Raw genomic sequence first — 22,190 nt, 5'->3', positions numbered from 1 at the left:
TGGGACGGTGAGTTGGAGGATTTGTACAGAATTATCAATCGGGCCTGAAAGCCTCCTGTTGAAGCCTCGGTTGGGAAGTGCAGAATGTGACCTTTGTATATATTTTTATCCTCAGTCGGTGCTTTTGTTTTGTTTTGAACCGCACTCTTCTTTTACCTCTGGTAAATATATTTATTTATTTTCTTACTAATGGTTTTGTATGCATTAAGTATGAATTTATCAGAAATCAATTCAATGTACCGTCTTGGTGACTGTTAATGAATTTTACATTCAAACAAATGACACAACTGTGGAGCTCTAAAATACATAGAAACTGTGCCAACTATGTGATTTATAATAACTATAATTTCATACACTGGTGCTGTGCATAGTTAGTTTGTTAGTACAACCAGCACGAGCATCTAGAGATGCTATAGATTACGCCTGCTTAATTTAGCTTGTCAAAGTTAATTCTGTGATACAGACTGGCGCTTGTAAATTAAAGCTTTCCTCAACTTTAGTGAACGGACAGATTATTAAACGCAAAAGAGCCACAGTTATTAATAGAAGAAGCAGTGGCAGCCTTAAAAACATTCCTCTTTTCAGCCATGACAGCTGGGTTTTTTATCACTTCCGGGCAGGAAAGGAAGCGAACTACACAGCATTGTTGTCATTTCGTAAACAAATATGTCATTTTTTTTCTGATAACGACGAAGATAAATTGTTTGGAAATGTTTTCTAAAACATCACCTAACGCGTTGAATTAAATTATTTAAAATATGTGTCCAAAATGTCCCACATAGTGAAGGAGATACTATTCGCTCGCTTCCTCTTCAGTGCAGCTATTCACAGTCGCCACTAGAGGGAGCTAAAGGCCACACAAAATAAACCAATACACCGACTCCAATATCAATACAGTGACTCAGATCAAATGGTTCATCATCTGTATGGAGAATGAAACGACCCCAACTTCTACTACTCTGGAGTTCCAGAATTCAATTAAACATTATGCAACATTTTAATTGGGGAAAAAAAGGAAGAAACCTTAGAGAGAGACACAGAGGAGGGATGGACAGAAGTGTGATAGATGCATTGTGTACAGAATGAACAACATCACAGAGTTACAACACATTCAATGCATATGACAGAAATGATTCATATAATGAGAGTAGTAAGCAGAATAATGATGGAAAAAGTACGACTGCTAGTAATAACAGCAGATGTGGATATAGTAGAATAACAATGATAACAAAAGCAGTAATGGAACTTGTAAAGCAACGCACAGTCGTCAGTCTTTGTGACACTGCTCATGAGTGAAATATGTCGGGGTAAACCTGGGTATTATGACATAAATATGGAGTAAATCCCCAAAGAGGCTGTCAATTCCACGGTGCAACCACAGGAGGGAGCCGGTCGACCACAAAGCGCTTGTAGCAAAAACAAAATCCCCCCCGAAAGAAGCACGAAGTGTTGTATTTTGAGGTCGTGAGTTACACGAAAAAGGAGAACAAAAGGAAGCCCACGCCTCCTCCGCGGATGTAGGTTTCCATGAAGCATCATTGCTGAAACTATTAAACGTTAAATTAGAAACACCGCCCGTTTCCCCCCCCCCCCCATCTCTCCTCCGTGTGAAGCACGGGACCCGTGTGCTCAGCGGGATTGGTCCGTCACATCGTCGGTTATCGGCGTGTCAAACAGCTCGCTAGCTGTCGTAGTACAGACCCGAAGTACACCGCGGATGAAGAACGAGAAGGAAACTCACAACTCTGCCCTGTTCGCCTAAATAACACTCGTTAAGGTAAGGATTCATGTATTTATTTGTCAGATAGTATTTGTTTGTGTTTTTTGTTGTCGTCTGCAGCGTTGGCATCGAGCATCCTTGGCTCGTGCCCCACCAACATCTGTATCTTGACAGATGCTGCAGCCGCTAACGTTAGCTGAGCCGAGTGCCTCTGGAGCCCGGAGCTAAGTTAGCTTGTGTGGGACCTCAGACGAGCTAACGCTCGTTTCCTCCGTGGACCTGTGACAGCGTCGATGGAAGAGGCGCTGCACGCTGCTCGCGTTGGTTCCTCATAGTCGGTGTGATCGCGTAAGAGAGACAGTGTTGCTCTTAGCGAGCTAACCCGCTGTTGTTGTTGTTGTTGTTGTTTGTTGTATTTGTGATGTTGCAGAGTTAACGCAACGAGGTAGTGAGTCGTGGTGATGGTTTGATTGCGTCAGCGTTGAGTTAATACCGTTGCTCAAAGTTCGTTAATGATGTAATGTAAACAGTTTTATTGTTAACGTGTGCAGCTCTTTAAGAACCCAAAGTTGCATATCATTTATAAAAGATAGCATTAAATATCGGCCTTAAGGTCCCATAATGTTATTGTCTTTATTATTTATTTCTCATTATTTTTGATGTTTTTGGGATGTTTTTAAACCTTCAATCCATTAAATCATAACGTCAGTTGAAATCTGAGTTGCACACAATGATACAGTAGCTTGGTTCATCATAAGATGACAGACTTGATAACATACTTGAAATGCACCACATTTCTATTGTTGATCAAGTGGACTGTAAATCCTACATTATTACGGGATATATGTGTGTGTGTGTGTGTGTGTGTGTGTGTGTGTGTGTGTGTGTGTGTGTGTGTGTGTGTGTTTATCTTCACGTTGAAGATGTCTCCTTGGCTTCTTGGATGTTGTGTTGCACATTTTTTTCACCATTTTTGATGATTTATTGAGAAATTAATATCTTGCTCTCATACCAACAGTGTGTGTGTGGTTTGACTCAGCGTTGACACTGATACAGCAGTGTCTAGTGGTGGTTTAAGACGTTGACTACCGGTGAGATCGTTCAGATTCTCAGTGAAATGCTGCTGCGGTTGTGTGATAACACCACAGTCCAGTTGGCTGAGGACGCTCATCCCTCCATTTACAGCAGCTTATCTGTCGCTCGGCTCCGCAGACCACTGACGGGGGTTGCCCTGTTGATCTTTTAATGAAGCTGGGGATCCTCCGCTGCTCCAGATGGCCCCCGTGTTCTACTCCTACGTCTGTGGGATCGGGTCTGTGTTGTTATTACATGGGCTTGGACCCTCTCTCCCCCCTCACCGCCCGCCTAGTGAAGGTCAAGTCATGTGACTTTTGTTATGATAAGAGGCGCAGTAGGCATCTGGAGCTAGGCGGCATCTGTTGGCATTTCACAAGGCTCAACTCTTAACTGCTTGTTCTTCGTCTAGCGGGTTTGTGATCACCAGGGATCAGGGACAGTCAGGGCTTTAGCCAGCAGTCCAGTTATCCAGGATATATTCAGCATCTTTGTCTAGGAACTACAGAGACATCGGGGGCTACGCTGTTTCGGGCCACAAAGGTCAGAGGCTTTTTTTATCCATGAATGTCTACCAAGGGGGGATTTGATATTTCAGGTTTTGCAGAAAGCTTTCCTATAGTATTAGTTTGAGTGCGAGGCTTCAGTCGTTTGTAGTTTCAGAAACTCACTTCCCTACCAGTGGCTGTTGACACCGAAACATTGTCATAAACTCAGTTGGCGTTCAGCTGACTTTTGTTAAAGGCTACTGCGAACGAAACCATTTCACCTCAGGTTGATAGCGGACCACCTCAAGGTGTCACTCAGAGAGAACCAGGACATTCTGATGTAGCATTTCAAAATAAAAGCCCTTCAAAATCGCATTCATGAGCTAACTTCAAATCACGTTCATGAGACAATTTGTCTAATTTCAGATTCGATTTTAGATGAAATGGTGCATAGTTACGATATCATTTCTCCTCAGGTTGATAGCGGACCGCCTCCAGGTGTCACTCAGAGAGAACCAGGACATTCTGATGTAGCATTTCAAAATTAAAGCCCTTAGGCAGGTGTGACTGAGTCTCCACCAGCGGGAGCTGAAAGTTGCTCCATTGGACCGGCGTCACTCTGCTCTCACAGAACCGTTGAAAGTTTCATGTGCAGAGGCGGGTGTCATCTGCCGGTCCGGCAGTCTCTGAGGCCTCACAACCGGCATGAATCGTCACGGAAAAGTCTTGCGCTGAAACGGCACCACCGACTGAATCGCAGCAAACAGCAGGCGCGTCTCTCACGTCTGAGGCGGTCCATTCGGCGGCGGCAGCAACGGCTTCATCACTCCGTGGTTGAGTCAGGGTGATGACAGGGTGACGCGGAGGAGTCATGATGAGGAGAGAGCTACTCATAACATCATAATTCCCATCCTTATAATCACTGTTATAATGTGATATAACTACTACTATAATAACTGTAAGGGATTCATGGGACGACTAATACGTCTGTCAGTGTCTATTGAGTTGTGTCACACACAGTTGTTATCAATAAGCAGCTGTGTTGTTATTTTGCAGCTGCTAGTCCCACGACCGCTCCAGCCGACACACCTTAACGACGTCGGCTTCTTTACTGCAGGGAGATGACCGAGGCTCTCAACTCCAGATACGCTCCTCCCTGTAGGAGGAACTGAACGATAGTACTAGTATCCATAAAACCCCAACGACACTCGTCCCTACCAGGCGGTCAGTAACGCCAGGAAGTAAGATCCTGCCACGAAACGGTAGTGCTCAGTGTGATGTGTGGCGACTCTTTCTTCCCTGTTTGTGAGTTCACATCGCTATATACGGTATATATAGAGGCTGGATGTGGAGGTAGAGAGGCCACCTGGAGTGGGTGTCTCTTCCCACACACGGTCCTCATTCTGAACTCGGCTGGAGCTTCCACTGTTCTTGTTTTTCCGCATGGATTCCCTTTGTGTTTTCCTGTGTCTGTGAGATTTGCTCAGCTCCCACACACTGACAGAGCCACAATCCTGTCCAAGCCATGATGGAGAGCGAGAGATCCTCTCTCTCTCTCTCTCTCTCTCTCTCTCTCTCTCTCTCTCTCTCTCTCTCTCTCTCTCTCTCTCTCTACCCCTCCTTTCCTTCTCTCTCCATTCCTCTCACAGATAATGAGCAGATAATAAGCTGAGTGGACATGAAGATGGAAATGGCCCTCTTGAAATTATGCAAAAAAGGCTTTGGTAAAATGCTGTGTGTATATATATATATATTCATTAACCATGTTACATAACTGACATGAAAAGCAGACTCAACCGTTGCTTTTATAGACGCGTCAAATCTGTCCGCTTAGAGGTGAAGTTTGAGATACGACACTTGTTTACATGCATTAATTAGCGCTAAACAGAATGTGTGGAAAGAAGTCCAGATTCTGCAGAACAAGCTGCATCTCCTTATGTTTCTCAGCCAGTGAACAGCATCTCTGATTTGTTTTTTTTTCTCTCCACACGCTTTCATTACACCAACGACTTCATGGTGGTTCACGCTGGCCAGTGAAACGCGGTTTGACTGGCCAAACTGCGGTTGATTTAAGTCGGTTCCTGCATGGCCACGCCTCTGAAACGGAGGGGAATTCACGGGGCATCGAGCGTTGGTTCACTTCAAGCAGGTTGTTGTTTAAAGATAATTATTCTTCCTCCTCGCATAACATGTGTTCATTTGTTTAGGCCTCCCTCAGTCAAGTCCAATGTTGGTGGCGAAGTGTTTGTCTTCTGTCCTAAAGCAGGATGTTGGTGTTGAATATGGTCTCGGGCTCCTTCCTGGTTACTGGTTCCCTTGACAAAAAGCCAATTGGATTTTTCTATTGGATTTTGGATTATTGCAGAAAATGTGATCTGTGGCAAGCAAACATTTATGACACTCTCAGGTTTTGTGAATCGGAAACGCAAAAATGCAAATATCCCAAGCTGAATGAGAAACCTTATCTCCAGGTGACTGTGCACTTTGATCCGTCAGGAGTAAATAGAGTGTCACTAATCTATACGTGTTCATGTTTGCAGACACTATAGTCAGCATGTGTACAATTGTTACCGACGTCATCGAGAGGATCAAGATCATTGTATGCTACGGGTTAGTGTAACTTTGGACCAGTGAGACCGGCCCGTAACGGACGGTACGCCCCAAAATCAAACATCCACATTGTTCTTGTCGTGAGCACTGTTTACAACAAGGTCTGTGGATCATCTTGATTTCTGGAAAGAGACAGAGCTGCTTTTGTTTTTGAGCACCACAAGACAATAACAGTCCCAACTCTACAGCCGATGTCTCCAAAACTAGGCAACTCGCACCAAAACAATGTAGACTGATAAATAGCACTATAGCTAAGAAGGAAAAATATGTATTTTTGATTTTGGGGTGATTGTTCTCCACATTTTGCTCTTGTGTCTTAGGCACCAATTCCCCCCCCCCCCCCCCCCCCCCCTCCGAGGCTCCCGTCTGATGGAGCAGTGGTCGTCCGTCTTTGTGAAGAGGCACCATGTTTCCTTGTCACGCGACCCCCTGGCCCGCCGCTGAACCGCCAGCCTCCTGCGGTCATGCGCCCCCAGCGCAGTCCTCACAACCCCTGCCCGATCTGCTGTGCAGCTGTCCCGCTCCACCTTTGAGCGCCCACTCTGAGACGCCCTCCCCAGACCCCATGGAGTCCCTCATCGTGGTCACGGAGTACGAGCCCAGCAGGCCGCCTGGAGAGGCTGGGCAGGAGGAGGTAAGATGAGGCGCGCACACCGGGTTTCACTCTACGCATCAGATATGGAGCCTAATTGGATTATTTGGGATTCTGCAGGATGAAATAATTGCTTGGCACATGATGATACATGGTCATAGGTTGTTTTTTTTAACAGTTTCCATTTCAGATTTATCAAATCATCACTTTGAAGATATGATTTTAAGACTGTCGGAAGTAAGCGTTCTTACTTTAACATGACCCATGAATAAATCTAAATGTCGGGATAATGAGCATGAGTGGAATCAACACTTGACACATCTGACACAGGGTCAACTATAACTAAATGTTATGAATGTTCTCTCTGTTATACTGTGTTATATTGTGCAGGTATTACTGTTATTGTATCTTGTTAAAGAATAACAGATTATGCCTTGAATTAAAATGTAGAACATCAGTTGGAAAGCAGGAACAAACTGCATATCGGGCATCATATGATATCCAAACTTAGACAACCGTACACATGTGAACACGCACGAAAGGAAAATAAATCTGATTCAAACGTGTCACACCTCAGGTGGAGGAAATGGACAGTTCTGAGACGCCCGAGCCGGCTTCCTCTGCGGCGGCATCTTTCCGGACTCCCTCCTGCGACCTGCTGTCCCACACGGTTGGCCGGTCAGAGGCTCTGCTGCCCGAAAGCCAAGAGCAAAGGGGCAGATTAAGCATGTCCGACCGGAAACTGTCTCTCCAGGAGCGCTCGCAGTCTGCGACGTCGCCCTGCAGCTCTCCGGGACTCAACGGCCGTTACATTTACCCGTCGTTACCCTACTCTCCCATCACATCGCCCCACTCCTCTCCTCGCCTGCCCCGCCGGCCCACGGTGGAGTCCCACAGTGTTTCCATCACGGACCTCCAGGTACGGTCATGCCTCGAGGGGTAACACGGTAGAAATGTAAATTTAAAGTGACGTTGATATTGCTGCTTAAAATCTGTCCCACAACCAACATCCCTGCTAACACAAAATAATATTAGAATTTCAAAGTCAGTCAACAAATCCCAGGAAGTTAGCTAATTTGAGGCTACTGCCAGCATGATGATCATAATAGTGATTATATAATTCATGGTCTCAGCACCATCTGACCAGCGTTTTCCCTTAAGGACTACATTGCATAAAGCGTTACACATGCATGAACAGACTGACTGGTGTTCACACAGAGCCAGGCTCAAGCAGAACCAAGTGTGCGTTTGTCTTAAAAGCAGCAGCGCACTGGTACAGACTGATGCAAAGGTAAGGTCTCAGTAGATGTAGACAGTAGCTGTGATCCCTGTTAGGCATAGATGCCAATGTAGGTAGAGTCTCTCCTAGGGGCTGCAGAGGTTGTCCTATATCATATTTATAGCCTTGTATACATTCTTTGCTTTCACTGAATCGCCAATTTTGAATATGAAGCAGGCGGTATATTTTTTTTAAATATCCTCTTATGGTGGAAACTTGGCACTTGGTCTTTTTAATAATCCAGTCCCATTTTTTAGGGAGAGCCAGTTTTGTAAGAATGCTTCTGATGTATCTCTGGTGTCCAATTGCTAAAATAACTGGTGTGATTAGATTCAAAAGAAGCTGTTTCCTCCTCCTCCTCCTCTCTTTTCTCTTACCTGTCTCTCTCTCTCTCTCTCTCTCTCTCTTCAAGGATTGCGTTCAACTCAACCAGTACAAGCTGAAAGACGAGATTGGAAAGGTACCATCAGAGACGGCTCACTGCGTTCCACCCTTTCACCAACTCTTGCATTTCCTTTCTCCCTTCCGCCTGCTGCGTGTCTTGTCAAGTAGCGCCGCACATCACCAAGGACACGCCGTAACCGTCTCCGCCGTCCTCTCTCCCGGCTGTCCTCATTTCCCAAACTCTGTGTAAACTACCGGGCCACGGGAGAGTTGGAAGACGGGCGAGAGGCCGGTATAAATAGCGCTCTCTAAGGGTTGTGCAAAAGGCTCAGTGGGTACAAGTGTGTGTGTGTGTTTGTGTACTCGTGTGCACGTTTCAGATGGCGGGCTTCAGAAGACAGAATGTGCACGACTGCTGTGAGTGTCTGCATGACGGTAGACACTTGTAATGCGTGTGGTTTTGGTGTTTGGCTGAGACTATGAGAGCCCTTCAGGACTGTTGGAGAGGCTCCTGTTATCAGATCATCTCGGGGACTGGAGCATGAGCTCTGTGCTGCCTCTCCAATCTGCTCCCCCAGCAGGAACTGATCCTCCCTCTCTCCCCTCCCTCTCTCTGTTTTTTGGGCATGAGATTTTGTGCACACAGGCTACTAATTGGGCCTAGTTTTTATCCTGATTTCCTGTGTGTGTGTGTGTGTGTGTGTGTGTGTGTGTGTGTGTGTGTGTGTGTGTGTGTGCGCGTGTGTGTGTGTGTGCAGGGGAGCCTGATAGCTCAAACCAGATCCAGTTTCCTTAATTAGCCTGAAATGAAAAATGAAAGAGAGAGGGAGAGATGATTTGAATTTCTCTGTTCTCACTTTGAAGCAGCTGGTACTCTTTCAGTGTTCACTGTCAGCCCACTCACTTCCCTTGTGTGTGTGTGTGTGTGTGTGTGTGTGTGTGTGTGTGTGTGTGTGTGTGTGTGAGAGAGTATTGTTTCTCGTGTGTTTTTGTATTTATTTAGATCGCTTTGCACACAGTGTGATAATTTATTTTCACATGAAGAATGACAGCTGCTCCATCTCACTTTAATGGTGTCTGTTCTTCTCTACTTCTCCCCGGACCAGGGCTCCTACGGCGTCGTCAAGCTGGCTTACAACGAGGATGACAACACGTACTATGTGAGTTGCGCACATAAAAATACAGATGTGATTCATCTCGTACCGCATACTAGTCGAACCCTTTCGTGACATTTTAGTGATGTGAATCTGAAATGACAGTTAATTGTGCCTCGCTGAGTCCTGTGACAACGCATCCGCTTGATTTTTTTGCTGTTCAAGATTATTGCTGAAATTCCCATCGAGCCGCGTGACGTTGACAGGCAATGACATGGAGATTATTTTATTATTCCTCCCAAGTGACAAAGCACCACATGTCACATCCACTGATTATATCATTGCCAGAATAACAGATGGCATTAAGGCTATTAGAAATAAAAAAAAAGAAGTATATTTTTCCCCAGAAGGGGGAAGATATCTGCCGAACAATGTAGCTGTCACACGTTGCTCCTCGTTCAACGCGCGGCCTTGATGGTTTATTTTCGGTAATTGTTCAAGACCCACGCGCAGAGGCAGCCAAAGTAAAGACAGAGCACGGAACAAATGCTTAAGTTCTGTGATCTAGTCAAACATAATTAGTTTGATTAGATGTTTAAAAGCATCTTTTATTTTGTGTCTATTGCTGTTTTTCCACTTCTACAGTTTAATCGTTTTTAAAGGGGAAAAAAAACGTGAGAAATGCTGTTTTTATTGAGTGTCACAGTCCTGTCAGACCAATGCAGTGTGGCGGGAAATACTATTCTCTTCAGCCCCGAAATGTGTTTGCCACGCATGCGTTTTGTATTGTACTGTAGTGGTTTTAATTCGATGGCTATCGATGAGGGAACGCACATTACACGCACGTTTGCATTGCAATCATTTTCCACCAGGGCTCTTTTGTACGTCCGGCTTTTATAATCTTTTATGCCGATGACGGCGGTCAGCGTTAGCAGTCGCGAATACACAAAGGATGCTCAAGGTGAGGAGAGAAGTGTATAGGCGCCGGGATATTGGTTTGTGGGTGTGTGAGTGGGTTCACTGTCAGATATTCCTCGCCTCACTCTGCTGTGTCTCACTCTTCTCTTTTGTCTACCTCTCTGTTCATTTTTTCTCTGGATCTCTTGCCCACTTGGCTCTCTCTCTCTCTCTCTCTCTCTCTCTCTCTCTCTCTCTCTCTCTCTCTCTCTCTCACCCCCACCCCCACCCCCTCTGTCCAAATCCGTCTCCCGTTGTCTCCTGTAGGCAATGAAGGTTTTGTCCAAGAAGAGGCTGATGAGGCAGGCCGGTTTCCCACGTAAGTCTGGATCCAGGGGCCGATGGTCTGAACGGCAGAGAGCACCGTCTCTTGTCGTGTCTCCGGTGGTACATGAACACTGTATAGTAATTCTATCATCTGTCGCTCATGCACACCCACATTGTCCCTCTGTCCTCCGTCAGGGAGACCTCCCCCTCGTGGAGCCAAGGCTGCCCCTGAGGGCCCCCCTCAGCTCAAAGGGCCCCTGGAGCGGGTCTATCAAGAGATTGCCATCCTGAAAAAGCTGGACCATTCTAATGTGGTGAAACTAGTAGAGGTGAGTTTCTTTTGACTATGTTGATTTATTTTTTAACTTGCTTTAATTTCAGGGAGAACAAGTGTTGGTATTAGATCAAAGTAGGAAAAGTAGGCCCATGATATTTGAGTGACATAAACAATAAGGCCTCCTCAAGCTAAAACGTCATTTGATTGCGCCTCTTCTCTCTAAAGAGCAACAAAGTCATGTTGCCAACTCACTTATTGTGGAACAATTTGGAAAGAAGCGTGCGCTATTTCACATTTCATACAAAGAGCAAGCCAAACAAAGTTGGAGAGTAGCAATGACTGAAACCTCCCAGCTCTTTAAAGAGCCTCAAACACAACAAAACTGTGCGTGTGGATTTCATTTTACTGCAGACAATGATCTTGTGTGTGTGTGTGTGTGTGTGTGTGTGTGTGTGTGTGTGTGTGTGTGTGTGTGTGTGTGTGTGTGTGTGTGTGTGTGTGTGTGTGTGTGTGTGTGTGTGTGTGTGTGTGTGTGCGTGTGTTTACACACATTTCCATTTCTCTGTCATTTGGTGCCAGGTTTTGGATGACCCCAGTGAGGACCATCTGTACATGGGTATGTTGTGGCCAGACAGTCAGCCTTCAGAACCACAAACAAACACACACACACACACACACACAGACACACACACACACACACACACACACACACAGACACACGCATCACAGTCATGCAATTATTAAGCATACAAGAAAGGCATTTGAACCCCATGTTAAAGTATGTTGTTTCTTAGTTTGAAAAGCTTCCGTCACTAACTGAATCTGTTTCTGTCACAGTGTTTGAGCTGGTCAAGCAAGGGTAAGCTAAGCCTCTTTTACGGTAATGATTGTGTCACTGGAATGAGCTCAATCTCATTAGTTATGATTGCTAATGTCGTGCGTGTTTATGTGTTCAGGGCTGTGATGGAGGTGCCGACAGACAAACCTTTCAGTGAGGACCAGTCGCGCTTTTACTTCAAAGATCTGCTCCGGGGAATCGAGTATTGTGAGTTGTCCACACCTCATGAACCCCAAACCATTTCAGTCACATTGTACTCACTGTGGCCTTGTTTTCCACTACAGTATATATAAGTCCTGCACCTTTATGGAATCAACACAATCATGGCTAAACGCGGGGAGAAAACACAGTTATAATTCCATAAACCATAAAAAAGAAGAATTACTCCGATAAATTACTTTACAAAAATTGGAAAACAATGAAATCTATATATTCAACATATGTCCAAGTGCCCTCAAGTGTTACCAATGTTGGAAAAAACATTTGTAACTATTTACATTTGTACAACCTCTTCTTTACTCTGACAGAACTGTTCGTCACCAATGATTCGTTACCGTTGAAAATGTTTTAAATGCAAGTAACATTTTGATTTTACAGCTTGTGGTTATAATCATCGGTGCATTTGTGGAATTTTTTCAAAAGATGTTTTCTTTTGAGAACGTTTGGGGTCTGATTAGGGTTGTGTTTCTATCCCTCTCAGATGGCTTGTTACTCATCTAGACACACTTTGATTTAAAGCTGATTCAATATTTTAATATGTTAAAATGTTTTTTTATTGTGTTATGCCTGGTAGTTGGTACCATAACTAACATTGGAGTAAAAATGATCAGACAGAGGCACATGTTTACATATCATTTTATAATTACCACCTCCAAATGAAAGTTTTGTTGCAAAATGAGCCTAATGCACAATATTATCCCATAATTAGCTGAACTTGCCCGTAATCCTTTCCTTCCATGTCCCCTATAGAGATAAAGGTCTATCATATACAGACCTGTGAGCGTCTTAATTAGAGTTATGTAATGGTGGTATGAAGATGAAGCTTGTTTGTATCTAGATCTGCCCTCATCCTACAGTTCTTCCATGCCATTTATAGTCCTTCGTCTGTGCTGTTCTTGACTCCAGCCACCCACAAGGCTCATTTCACATCAGCTCGGTGGCTCTTAATGTATTTCAACGCAAGGAGAAGAGGTTTTGTCGTCTAGGAGACTAGCGCTGAGGAAAAGAGAGGTAGGGTTTGGCAGCAGGAACTGTCAGGAGCTACATTTTTATTTCATTATATGTAATGGTAAGTGGACAGGGCTAGGTTAATACATACAGTTTGATGGCTGTTATAGCTGAAACGTTAGCCAACCTCCAGAGATTCCTGCACATGGGTCCACGCCTGTTTTATTTTTCCCAACAAGCCAGCAACTGATTTGTTTACAAATGAAAAATGAAAATACTGAGAAGGTAAAACTGTAATCTGAACACCCCCTCTCTTGCCAATTCCCCCAAATGATATATTGTCGCTGTAATATTTTTTTTCTATTTCAACAGTACATTACCAGAGGATCATCCACAGAGACGTCAAACCGTCTAACCTGCTGGTGGGAGAAGACGGACACATCAAGATAGCAGACTTCGGAGTCAGTAACCAGTTCGAGGGGGCTGACGCTCTGCTGACCAGCACAGTGGGAACGCCTGCCTTCCTCGCCCCTGAGGCGCTCTCTGAGACCAGGAAGAACTTCTCCGGAAAGGTGAAGGAGCAGCGGGCTTAACAGCGCCCTCTGGGGAGGATTTGCAGGAATGCGTGAACCTTTTGTTTTTCCTAAATCTATATGAATACGTTTATCTTAGTGTTCGTGTAGAATTTACTCTCCTAGTTGTCATATTGTTCTGGGGACTGACTACATTCTGCTTGCACAGTGGTGGATTTCAACTGTCATACACTGAAATAACAGTTTCCTGACATGGATTCATGTTTTTGTTTTCTTGGTGAAGGCGTTGGATGTTTGGGCCATGGGGGTGACACTCTACTGCTTTGTCTTTGGAGTGGTGAGTGTGTGCTTGACAAAAAAAACAAACGGTAGATACTGTCATTTTTGTTTGTCTCCTGAATGGAAAAACTCTTGTCTTTCATTCACAGTGTCCATTTATGGACGAGCGCATCGTTAGCCTTCATCAGAAAATCAAGACGCAGCCTGTGGAGTTACCTGAGCGGTCAGCTCTGCTTCTCACATCTTTGCCACAATCACTGCTTTTGATATGATTAAATGGCTGTTTTACTTTGCAGAATGTGATTTAAATGTAACTCAGTCTGCAGTTCTGTGGCTCTTTCTGTCTCAACAGCGCTGACATCTCCGATGATCTCAAGGATTTGCTGCTGAAAATGCTGGACAAGAATCCAGAGACCAGAATATCAATCCCACAGATTAAGGTGAGGACTCTTTTAGTTCATCTGCTGGTTTCCATTACTTTGGATTTAGAGAGTGCAGTGTACCACCTGTCACAGAACCTAATCTGAGTGAACGGGCTTGAGGGTGCAGTGTGTAGGATTTGGCGACATCTAGTGGTGAAGTTGCAGATTGCAACCAGCTGAAACTTCTCCCGCGTGTGACGTAGAACTACGGTGGCCCTATCTGTGTTTTGATTTGAAGGTCTTTCAATAATCTTTGGAATCAATATGAAAGAAAATGCAGAACACCAGCGTTCTCCTCGTATTTGCGTACAGGTGCACCCGTGGGTGACGAGGCACGGTGCCGAGCCTCTTCCTCCTGAGGATGACAACTGTTGTATGCTGATTGAGGTGACCGAAGAGGAGGTGGAGAATTCTGTCAAACACATCCCCAGTCTGGCTACAGTGGTGAGTTAATGCATTCATTTCTGTCTCAACAAACACTCACATGAATGAACAACACAGTCATGTCCAGGTCTGATTCGGTCAAGTCAAAGATCACCAATGGCTCCAGTTTGTTTTACATTTAGCTTCCCTGAAAGAGACATGGGAACCGTCAGATTTCACCTACTATTATTATTATTATTATTATTATTATTATTATTGACATAACTGAGAATCAATGCTTTTCAGATGAATTGCTAATGAATTGCTAATTCTCTGTACATCTGTATGGTGTAAAAGACATTTTTCAAGTTCTTGTATTACAGTTTTTTTCCTATATGTCACATTGTACCACCCACATACACCAGTACCACCTACTTGATTACCCTCTCTGCACTTTGTGCTACAGCTGCTGTATGACTCATGAAAGATATGAATGTTTTGAATGAATGTGAAGCCTCTCAGAGCTTTTTTTTTAACTATATATATATATATATATATATATATATATATATATATATATATACATATATATACATATATAAAAAAATATACATATATATATATATAAAATATACATATATATATATATATACATATATAAAAAAAAAAGCTATATATATATATATATACATATATATATATATATACATATATATATATATATATATATATATATATATATATACATATATGTACATATGTCTGTACAAAGTTTAGATGTAGAAATGCATCAATCCTCCAAATTCACCACATCTGTTGTCATGCTGTCTATGATTTCTAGATGGTCTATAGCTTCTTATAAAACAATTATGCTTTTTATGCTGTTTATGAAATAACCCCGCCATTGTTTTACAACAAGAACATTGTTTAAAATGACATTTCAGAGCACAGTTTTTGGATTTGTGCACAATCGTTCCTCAGATCATGGTGAGAACTATGCTGAGGAAGCGCTCCTTTGGGAACCCCTTCGATTGGAGCCGTAAAGAGGACCGCAGCGCGCTCAGGTAAGGATTGTTCATAGACACACGACGGACTCTGACCTCTGTCTCTAGGGAAGCTTTAGCAGTAATATCAGGAGTACATGCAGCAGTGTGCTCTCACTGCCATAGTCTCTCTTACAGCTGCTGATCTTAGACTCTTATACAGTAAAGCCAGATAATGTTTGTCAAGCATCCTGTTATTGTTTCTCTTCTCCCTGTCCTGCCCTGCAGGAAAGGCAGAGCAGGCAATATGAGGTACTGCTACATTCATTGTAACCAGAGAAGGTAAATAACTTTAGGACATCTCCTGCCTGCTGTAGAGCTGTTAAGTCTAGATAGTAAACCTTAAGACCCCTGGCATGGTATGAGCAGCTGTTTGTCTCCATTATTGCTTTAATGCTCCAACACTCTTGAGTTTGTAAAATAACCTGTGCTAGTTCAGTGGTGTTTGGACAATTTGCATTATCTCCCAAAAAAAAAAAGTTAAAGGACCTTCTGTCACACAAACACATCTCAGAAGTGCTCCAGGTCACTGGACGGATAGAATCCAGCTGAAAGTGAGTTGCAGTCCTTCCTTACGCTGAAGAACTCCGGTGCATCTCTGGACCCCTTTGCATGAGCAAAGCCATGACAAGTGACCCGAGCTTTATTACATTCTGAGCACCTGATCTGTGGGAATAGTTGACAATAACATGGGGATGAACACAACATCATTAACACCTGTCCAAACCTTATTGCAATTCAGTTTTATTTGACACTGTGTCAGAGAGGCGCCGATACAGCTGTGCAGCAACACTTGAGGCTGCGGTTCGATTGGTGTTAATGTCTAATGCGGCTAAATATAACAGTGCCACACTTATAACACGTCCAAAAATGAAAATGAAAGCCTGTCTGACACAGTGAAAGCAGAGGTAGCGCTTCAAGTAGCAGTCAGTCGTTCATCAGGAGCCCAAAGCTTCATCTTACCTTCATCATCTCTTTGCATGAAGCATCCTTAGGACCTGTAGATGATTAGTTCTTTGTGTCTCTCCTTGACATAAATAACTAACTTCTTTAATTGAATGTTCCTTTCCTCTCCCCTTGTTTTCCCCCTTTTCTTTATTTTGTTGAGTTTCCCCTCGTGTGTGATGCGTAAACTTGCCCGACGGCGATTCCTTCGTGCCGGCTGCCTCGCATTCTGTAACAATGTAACGGTTTGGTTTTCAGTTCCTAAACGCAGCTTCACGATACCTGCCCCCTTCCTCTCTGCTCTGTGATGTGTAGGAGTGTCGTCACTGATTCTGTGTCTCTGGTGTGTTACTTAGGAAACAGGAGAGCGCCGATGGCACCAGGAGCGTGGACCTGCCCTACGTGGGAGAAGACGAGGCTCTTTCCTGATGCGGAGGGTTCATTATGCACGCTGGCGTCTGCCTGCCTGTAACCACACAGCACAACACCCCTTTACTCACAGTCTTTTATACTGGCAGCCCACACCTGTGTACATTCCCCCGGGAGGTGGACAAGAAAAACAAAAAAAGAAGAGAAATTTAAGATCTGAAAGCAACAGTTTGATTTATTTTCCTCTTTCACGGCTCAGTTTGGGGTTGTGGGACTTGTGACTGTCCCATGGGATCTTCCCGTTGAGAGAATCCTCCTGAACGTTGAACCCGTCTTCAGCTCTTATTGCCCATCCCGCTCTCCTCCTCTTACCCTGCATGCATCGATCGTCATCGCATGCTTCGTCTCAGGCTTCGACTGTACAGTTTTGTGTTTTATTGTAGTCGGCCTCTTGCGTTTCTCCTCGTCTTCACTTGACAGTTCCTTCAGGTACACGGGGCACGGGAACAGGCGACGGTCAACGGGGGGGGGGGGGGGGGGTTGTCTTAATCACCACCTCTCGGCATTCTCTTTAGTAGAGCGGGTTTCGTGACGACGATTGTCTGGTTCACTCTGCTTCAAGAGGAGCAGCGCTCAGTTTTGTAACATATTTTAGAGTGAAGAATCTGTACAGTTTTCCCAAAATGAAAAAAAAAAATGTTTACTTCATTGAATGCATGTGTTTACGCTCCCAATGCAAAGACTCTATAAGCTATTTCTGAATATTTGCACCCTCATAGACACAGTAGTTAGGGTATCGCTGGCTCTTTAAGAAGGCTCCCATTTACTGCAGTCAGTAGAAAGCATTACAAGCTGGTGATCTAGTGCTTTGTGAACAGTCAAACCCGTCTTTACTGTCTACAGCTACAACTAATATTGAAGGTACTGATCTACCAGATGCATATGAGAAAAAGCAGAATGTGTCGGTGGTGCGAAGTCGTTCTGTTTGCAGTGGCTCGGTTCTCTCCAGTTATTCGGACAGGTGAGGTTGTGTGTTGTGATGCAGAGGAACAGAGTTTCATCAGAGCGTCATTCATTCCTGTCTCCTCTCAAAGTGGATGTTTTGTACGTAGACGGAAAAATATCAGAAAGTAATGATTATTCAACCTCGAGTTACAATTTGTGAATGTTCTGTTTTGTATATATATATATTTCTGGTGTTATTTTAAAAGCGAACATTTCCAAGGCACCAAAAAAAAACAAACGTGAATTATGACAGATTTTGTAAAGTGTGGTACAGTGAGCTAAAGAAAAGGAACCTTTAAACTACTTGTTCTTCATTGAACTGTTGGAGCTGGCTGCCGGAGTGAGTTATGAGGTGGAAGCATAGTGCAGCTGCAGACTCTTTTTTTTTTTTTGTACAAAACTATGCATGACACATCTGTAGAGTTGAACTGAGAATGTGTTGTCATCTTTGATGGGAGGAGAAGGCCGCTCTGCAAATATTTCAAATTCACTATACGGTACTTTTCTATGTATTGATGTGTTTCACTCTAAATGATCCCAAAGCAGTGCATTCTTTCACTTTCTTTCCTTTTATTTGACTTAATGTTAATAAGTATAGATAAAAGGCATTTGATGTGTCTCCAACATAGACTACTGACACAATATCAATTATAACATTTAATGCTTCCGCACTCATTTTTTCGGCACTAATGTGTTTAATGTACGAGAAAAGGGACTTTTTTTTAGCGTACTACTTGCATGTCTCTCTGAAGTGTCTGTTTTCTAAGACCAGTACTATGCACAGGACGTGTCTCTCCCTGCATGGTGCAGCGCCCCCCCCCCCCCCCTGCTCACATCGTCACGTTCAGTGGCTGGACGACGAGGGCGTATGTGGGTGACTGATTCTAATTTCTGTTTTTGTTTTTTTGCTTACCCAAAGTGTTTCCCAAAACAGATGTAATGAAGTTGTACTCCTGGTTGTGGAGTTCTGCAAAGAGAGACAGGCAGTCCGGCTTTAAGTTTCCATGAAATGATTGTACTGTACTTCTAAATTATACAACGCCATGATCTTTTAATGCCCATGATTTAGCCACAGAATTAATTGCAAAAACGTGTCAATTTGTGTTCTACTGTGAAACGTTACCTCATTTGCTTCCCACACACGTCACGAGGGATTTTACATTCTGTCACACTGTCAGTCTCTTGAGTCAACTAAGATACAGTTTTTAACCTCGAGGGAAACAGCGTAGGTTCTTCCTCTGTGGTGTGAGTATTTTGACCTCAACGACCAACAAGAATGACCTGAAGGACAGTTTGTCTCTGACTGGACGGAGGGTGACGGTGCAAGCCGCAGAAAAGCTGTAAGATACATATTTTATACATATTTAAACTTGTAGTTTGTTTCGATACAGTCTTTGCCCGTTATTGTCACGAGGGCCTGACTAAGTGGTTCACCTTTATTGCTCACATGGTTTTGCATTCAGCAGTGTACATTTATTTAATTAAGAGCTTTGGGGTCTCTTTCCCCCTAAATGCATGCCAACATACTAAACACATACCACTCTATTGTCATAGCATGAGAGGTCCTTGGCAACAAAACGGGACCTTTGAATTAATTATTCTATACATACTGTATCTTCATATTTGAATAAAATATTATTGCCTTTCTGTGATGTTTTTTGGTCCGATTGTTGTTGAGCTTTGTGATAACAGTTCCAGAAAACCACCACAAGAGGGTGCTGTGCACCACAACATACAGGAGCTGTAAGATGCTCTCGAGAGCCTGAATAACACATTTTGTACCTGTCTTGTATGTGATGACAGCACATTCCCTACATCTGACATATTCTTCCAACTGTAATGCATATAATCATCATCTACCTCCAAACTGGGTTAATTAGGGCCTTTGTAGATTCCTCAGTTAGTTTTTATATATGTATATATATATATATATATGTATATGTATATATATATGTATATATATGTATATGTATATATATATATATATATATATGTATATGTATATATATATATGTATATATGTATATGTATATATACGTATATATATATATATAATGTTTATGACTCATTATTTAGACAGTATTTTATGTGCTCAGTATATTTTTTGAGTTTGCTCAATTTTAAATCTATGTTTACACAAAAGGAATCCTGAGGTTGATACTTAAGTGACTGAAGTTGTAGTTCCTCTAAATGCCACTAGAGGCTGACGTTACGCAAACCGATTCAAAAAGGTCAAAATTGTGTTCAAGGAAACGAAAGAAGAGTTTGACCATGTCGTCAGGTCAGTCAGACTTTAGCACAAATATGGATTTATTTCTCCCTTCAAATGACATTCCTCACAAATTCATTTATATTTTCTTTCATGTAATAGTGCAGCATATTTACATTGCAGCTCAGTGTTACCAATGTCCGTCTAGAAAATGTTTCAATATGAAAAGTAAATGATTTTGTTTTCAAAACATTCATAATATGTTAAATACTAGAAACAGTTGACACATCTATGATTCATAGACCAATAATGAAAAGACTTACCAGCGAAGTGAAGCCTAAATCTCCAGTTGTCTGATATAGACGCAGTCTATATATATATATATATATATATATATATATATATATATATACATATATATATATATATATATATATATATATATATATATATAAATTAATTTATGGACACTCAGTGCTGATATTTGCATTAAAGTTCACAGTCATGATGCTGATTTGTCGTAGTGGCCTCTGCGCTGCCTGATTTTTTCACACTGCACTGGTCGGTCTTTGGTTGTGGAAAATATGTCAACATACAAGAAGTTGACCTTGGGTCTCCACACTTCAAAGGGTTTCACACCTTAAAGTGTGACACTGACCTCTTCTGCTGACTTCACAGCGCTGCTGCTCAGACTGCGACGACTTAACGGCTTTTAGGTTCTCAATTATGGTCCCTGATGAGTTGAGGAAATTAAATGACAAATTTAGCCTCCAGCATTAGTGCAGAAGCTTTTAGGTTAAAAGTTCATCCGTTGTGCTACTGAGTTTCATGCAAAGATGAATATTTTATTAAATATCAAACTAATATAGATTAAACACGCCAAAAAGCAAATGTTGTACCAGAAGATACAGAGTAAAGCCTCTGGGGCTGAAGCCCATCACAGATTGGATCGAGAACAATGTCATGTTCGTCTTGTAAGAAACAGGGTAAACACAGTTCAGAAGCCATCTCCAGTCATGAACTGTGCTGTTATGCCCCCGCTGGGGTACATAAGGGAGCCAGAGAACCCCACATCAGCAAATGAGAAGTGCTGATTGTGACAGAATTGGAGCCTTCACTCTTCATGCTCAGTTAGTTGTTTACCTGCTACAGGCTGCCGGCAGTAAAATGCACTAAAACAAAACAACAAAAGGCTTGCTCAGCATTCTGTACAGCCGCACGCTCTCAGGCCTACTTCTGCAGGTAACATGTTTTCGGTTCAGCGGTACCCATTTCTTCCATCAGCCGGCCTTCTCCCTGCTTCACTGTGTCTGTACTCTGCCCAATTAAATCTGATCGTAATCTCTGGCTTCCAAAATGGAAGATCATAACACCAAAAGAAAAGAAGTTAAAAAGGTAGAATAAAGAGGAAAAGAACCTTTCAATTAGCAGCAAAGTGAATCTACTTGCTGCCAGTGCTAAACTTATGATATTAAAGGAGTATATGATTTATACTACAAAAAGCCTTTAAAGTCAGAAAGAACTCAAATGAGGCACTTGACATCGGTCATGAAAATGAAAGATAAAAGAAGATTTACAGAAGGAATCCCAGGCTTGAAGTAGCTGCTGAATAGAAATTAAGAATGTGAAGCACCATCTCTTTGTTAAGGTAGTTTTCTATAAGAGAGATTTGGAGAAGAACACATACTGTTTTTTCACAAAATAACTTATTTTATTAAAATATATAATGTAAACTCTAGGACTTTTTTTTATTTGTAGGGAAATGTTAAAACGTATAGCGGACAGAAACGACTACACTCTTCCAAAAAGTGAAACCAGAAGTGGAGGAATGACTCACAGCAGAAATACACACGATCTCCTTCTGAACATGTTGTTAGCAGATGGTAAACTCCTCAGCCAGTTTGCTTAAATCTGAGCCATATTTAAAATATGAATCCAAATCTAGGAGTTTTCTACATGGTAGACAACGCTGGTGCATAATACAATTGTTGCCTTTGATATTTTAGCTTAATAAAGCTCTCAGGCTATTTCACGCAGACAAATACAAGTACACATGAGTACTTTTACATGATACTATAAATAGCCTACATTAAGTTTCTAGTGCTGAACGCAGAAATCTGCTTGTAATGGATTTGTTGTATTGTATGTATTGGAACTTTTACTCAGTGGTGGAAAGTAACTAAGTACCTTTACTCAAGTACTGCCGTACAATTTGAGGTACTGAGACTACTATAGGCCCACTTGAGTATTTCCAGGAGCTGCTACTTTATACTTC

At 42.7% G+C, this 22,190-nt stretch overlaps 1 protein-coding gene across 7 annotated transcripts; it reads left to right on the top strand.

The window, feature by feature from the left end:
- The first annotated feature begins 1,474 nt into the window (after window positions 1–1,474).
- LOC137868872 (calcium/calmodulin-dependent protein kinase kinase 2) lies at window positions 1,475–19,353 on the top strand. 7 transcript variants are annotated; one of them, XM_068705871.1, is made up of 18 exons: window positions 1,475–1,777; window positions 5,823–5,931; window positions 7,070–7,403; window positions 8,176–8,223; window positions 9,254–9,307; window positions 10,466–10,517; window positions 10,661–10,794; window positions 11,322–11,358; window positions 11,580–11,601; window positions 11,699–11,787; window positions 13,120–13,319; window positions 13,564–13,617; window positions 13,709–13,782; window positions 13,912–13,999; window positions 14,294–14,425; window positions 15,326–15,408; window positions 15,616–15,669; window positions 16,689–19,353. In XM_068705871.1, the coding sequence occupies exons 3-18, from the start codon at window positions 7,071–7,073 to the stop codon at window positions 16,759–16,761; spliced, it is 1,527 nt and encodes a 508-aa protein (XP_068561972.1). In that variant the 5' UTR covers window positions 1,475–1,777; window positions 5,823–5,931; window position 7,070; the 3' UTR covers window positions 16,762–19,353. The 7 variants fall into 7 exon arrangements, with proteins under 7 accessions (XP_068561972.1, XP_068561970.1, XP_068561971.1 ...); XM_068705869.1 differs by having other exon boundaries at window positions 5,317–5,931; XM_068705870.1 differs by lacking the exon at window positions 1,475–1,777 and adding an exon at window positions 1,808–2,068 and having other exon boundaries at window positions 5,317–5,931.
- Window positions 19,354–22,190: the final 2,837 nt, after the last annotated feature.

Source organism: Cebidichthys violaceus, unplaced genomic scaffold (genome assembly GCF_023349555.1).
Source record: "Cebidichthys violaceus isolate CVI_PGR_0920_01 unplaced genomic scaffold, fCebVio1.0.p SCAF_12, whole genome shotgun sequence".
Taxonomy (NCBI): Eukaryota; Metazoa; Chordata; class Actinopteri; order Perciformes; family Stichaeidae; genus Cebidichthys; species Cebidichthys violaceus.
The sequence above is the reverse complement of the archived record's forward strand: the minus strand, read 5'-3'. Positions and strand labels throughout refer to the sequence as shown.

Excerpts from the sequence above, each read along its gene's own strand:
- LOC137868872 (XM_068705866.1), top strand. The coding sequence starts at position 6,299 with ATGTTTCCTTGTCACGCGACCCCCTGGCCCGCCGCTGAACCGCCAGCC. Across the intron at positions 8,224-9,253 it reads TGAAAGACGAGATTGGAAAG|GGCTCCTACGGCGTCGTCAA; the intron begins GTACCATCAGAG and ends TCCCCGGACCAG. Across the intron at positions 9,308-10,465 it reads AGGATGACAACACGTACTAT|GCAATGAAGGTTTTGTCCAA; the intron begins GTGAGTTGCGCA and ends TGTCTCCTGTAG.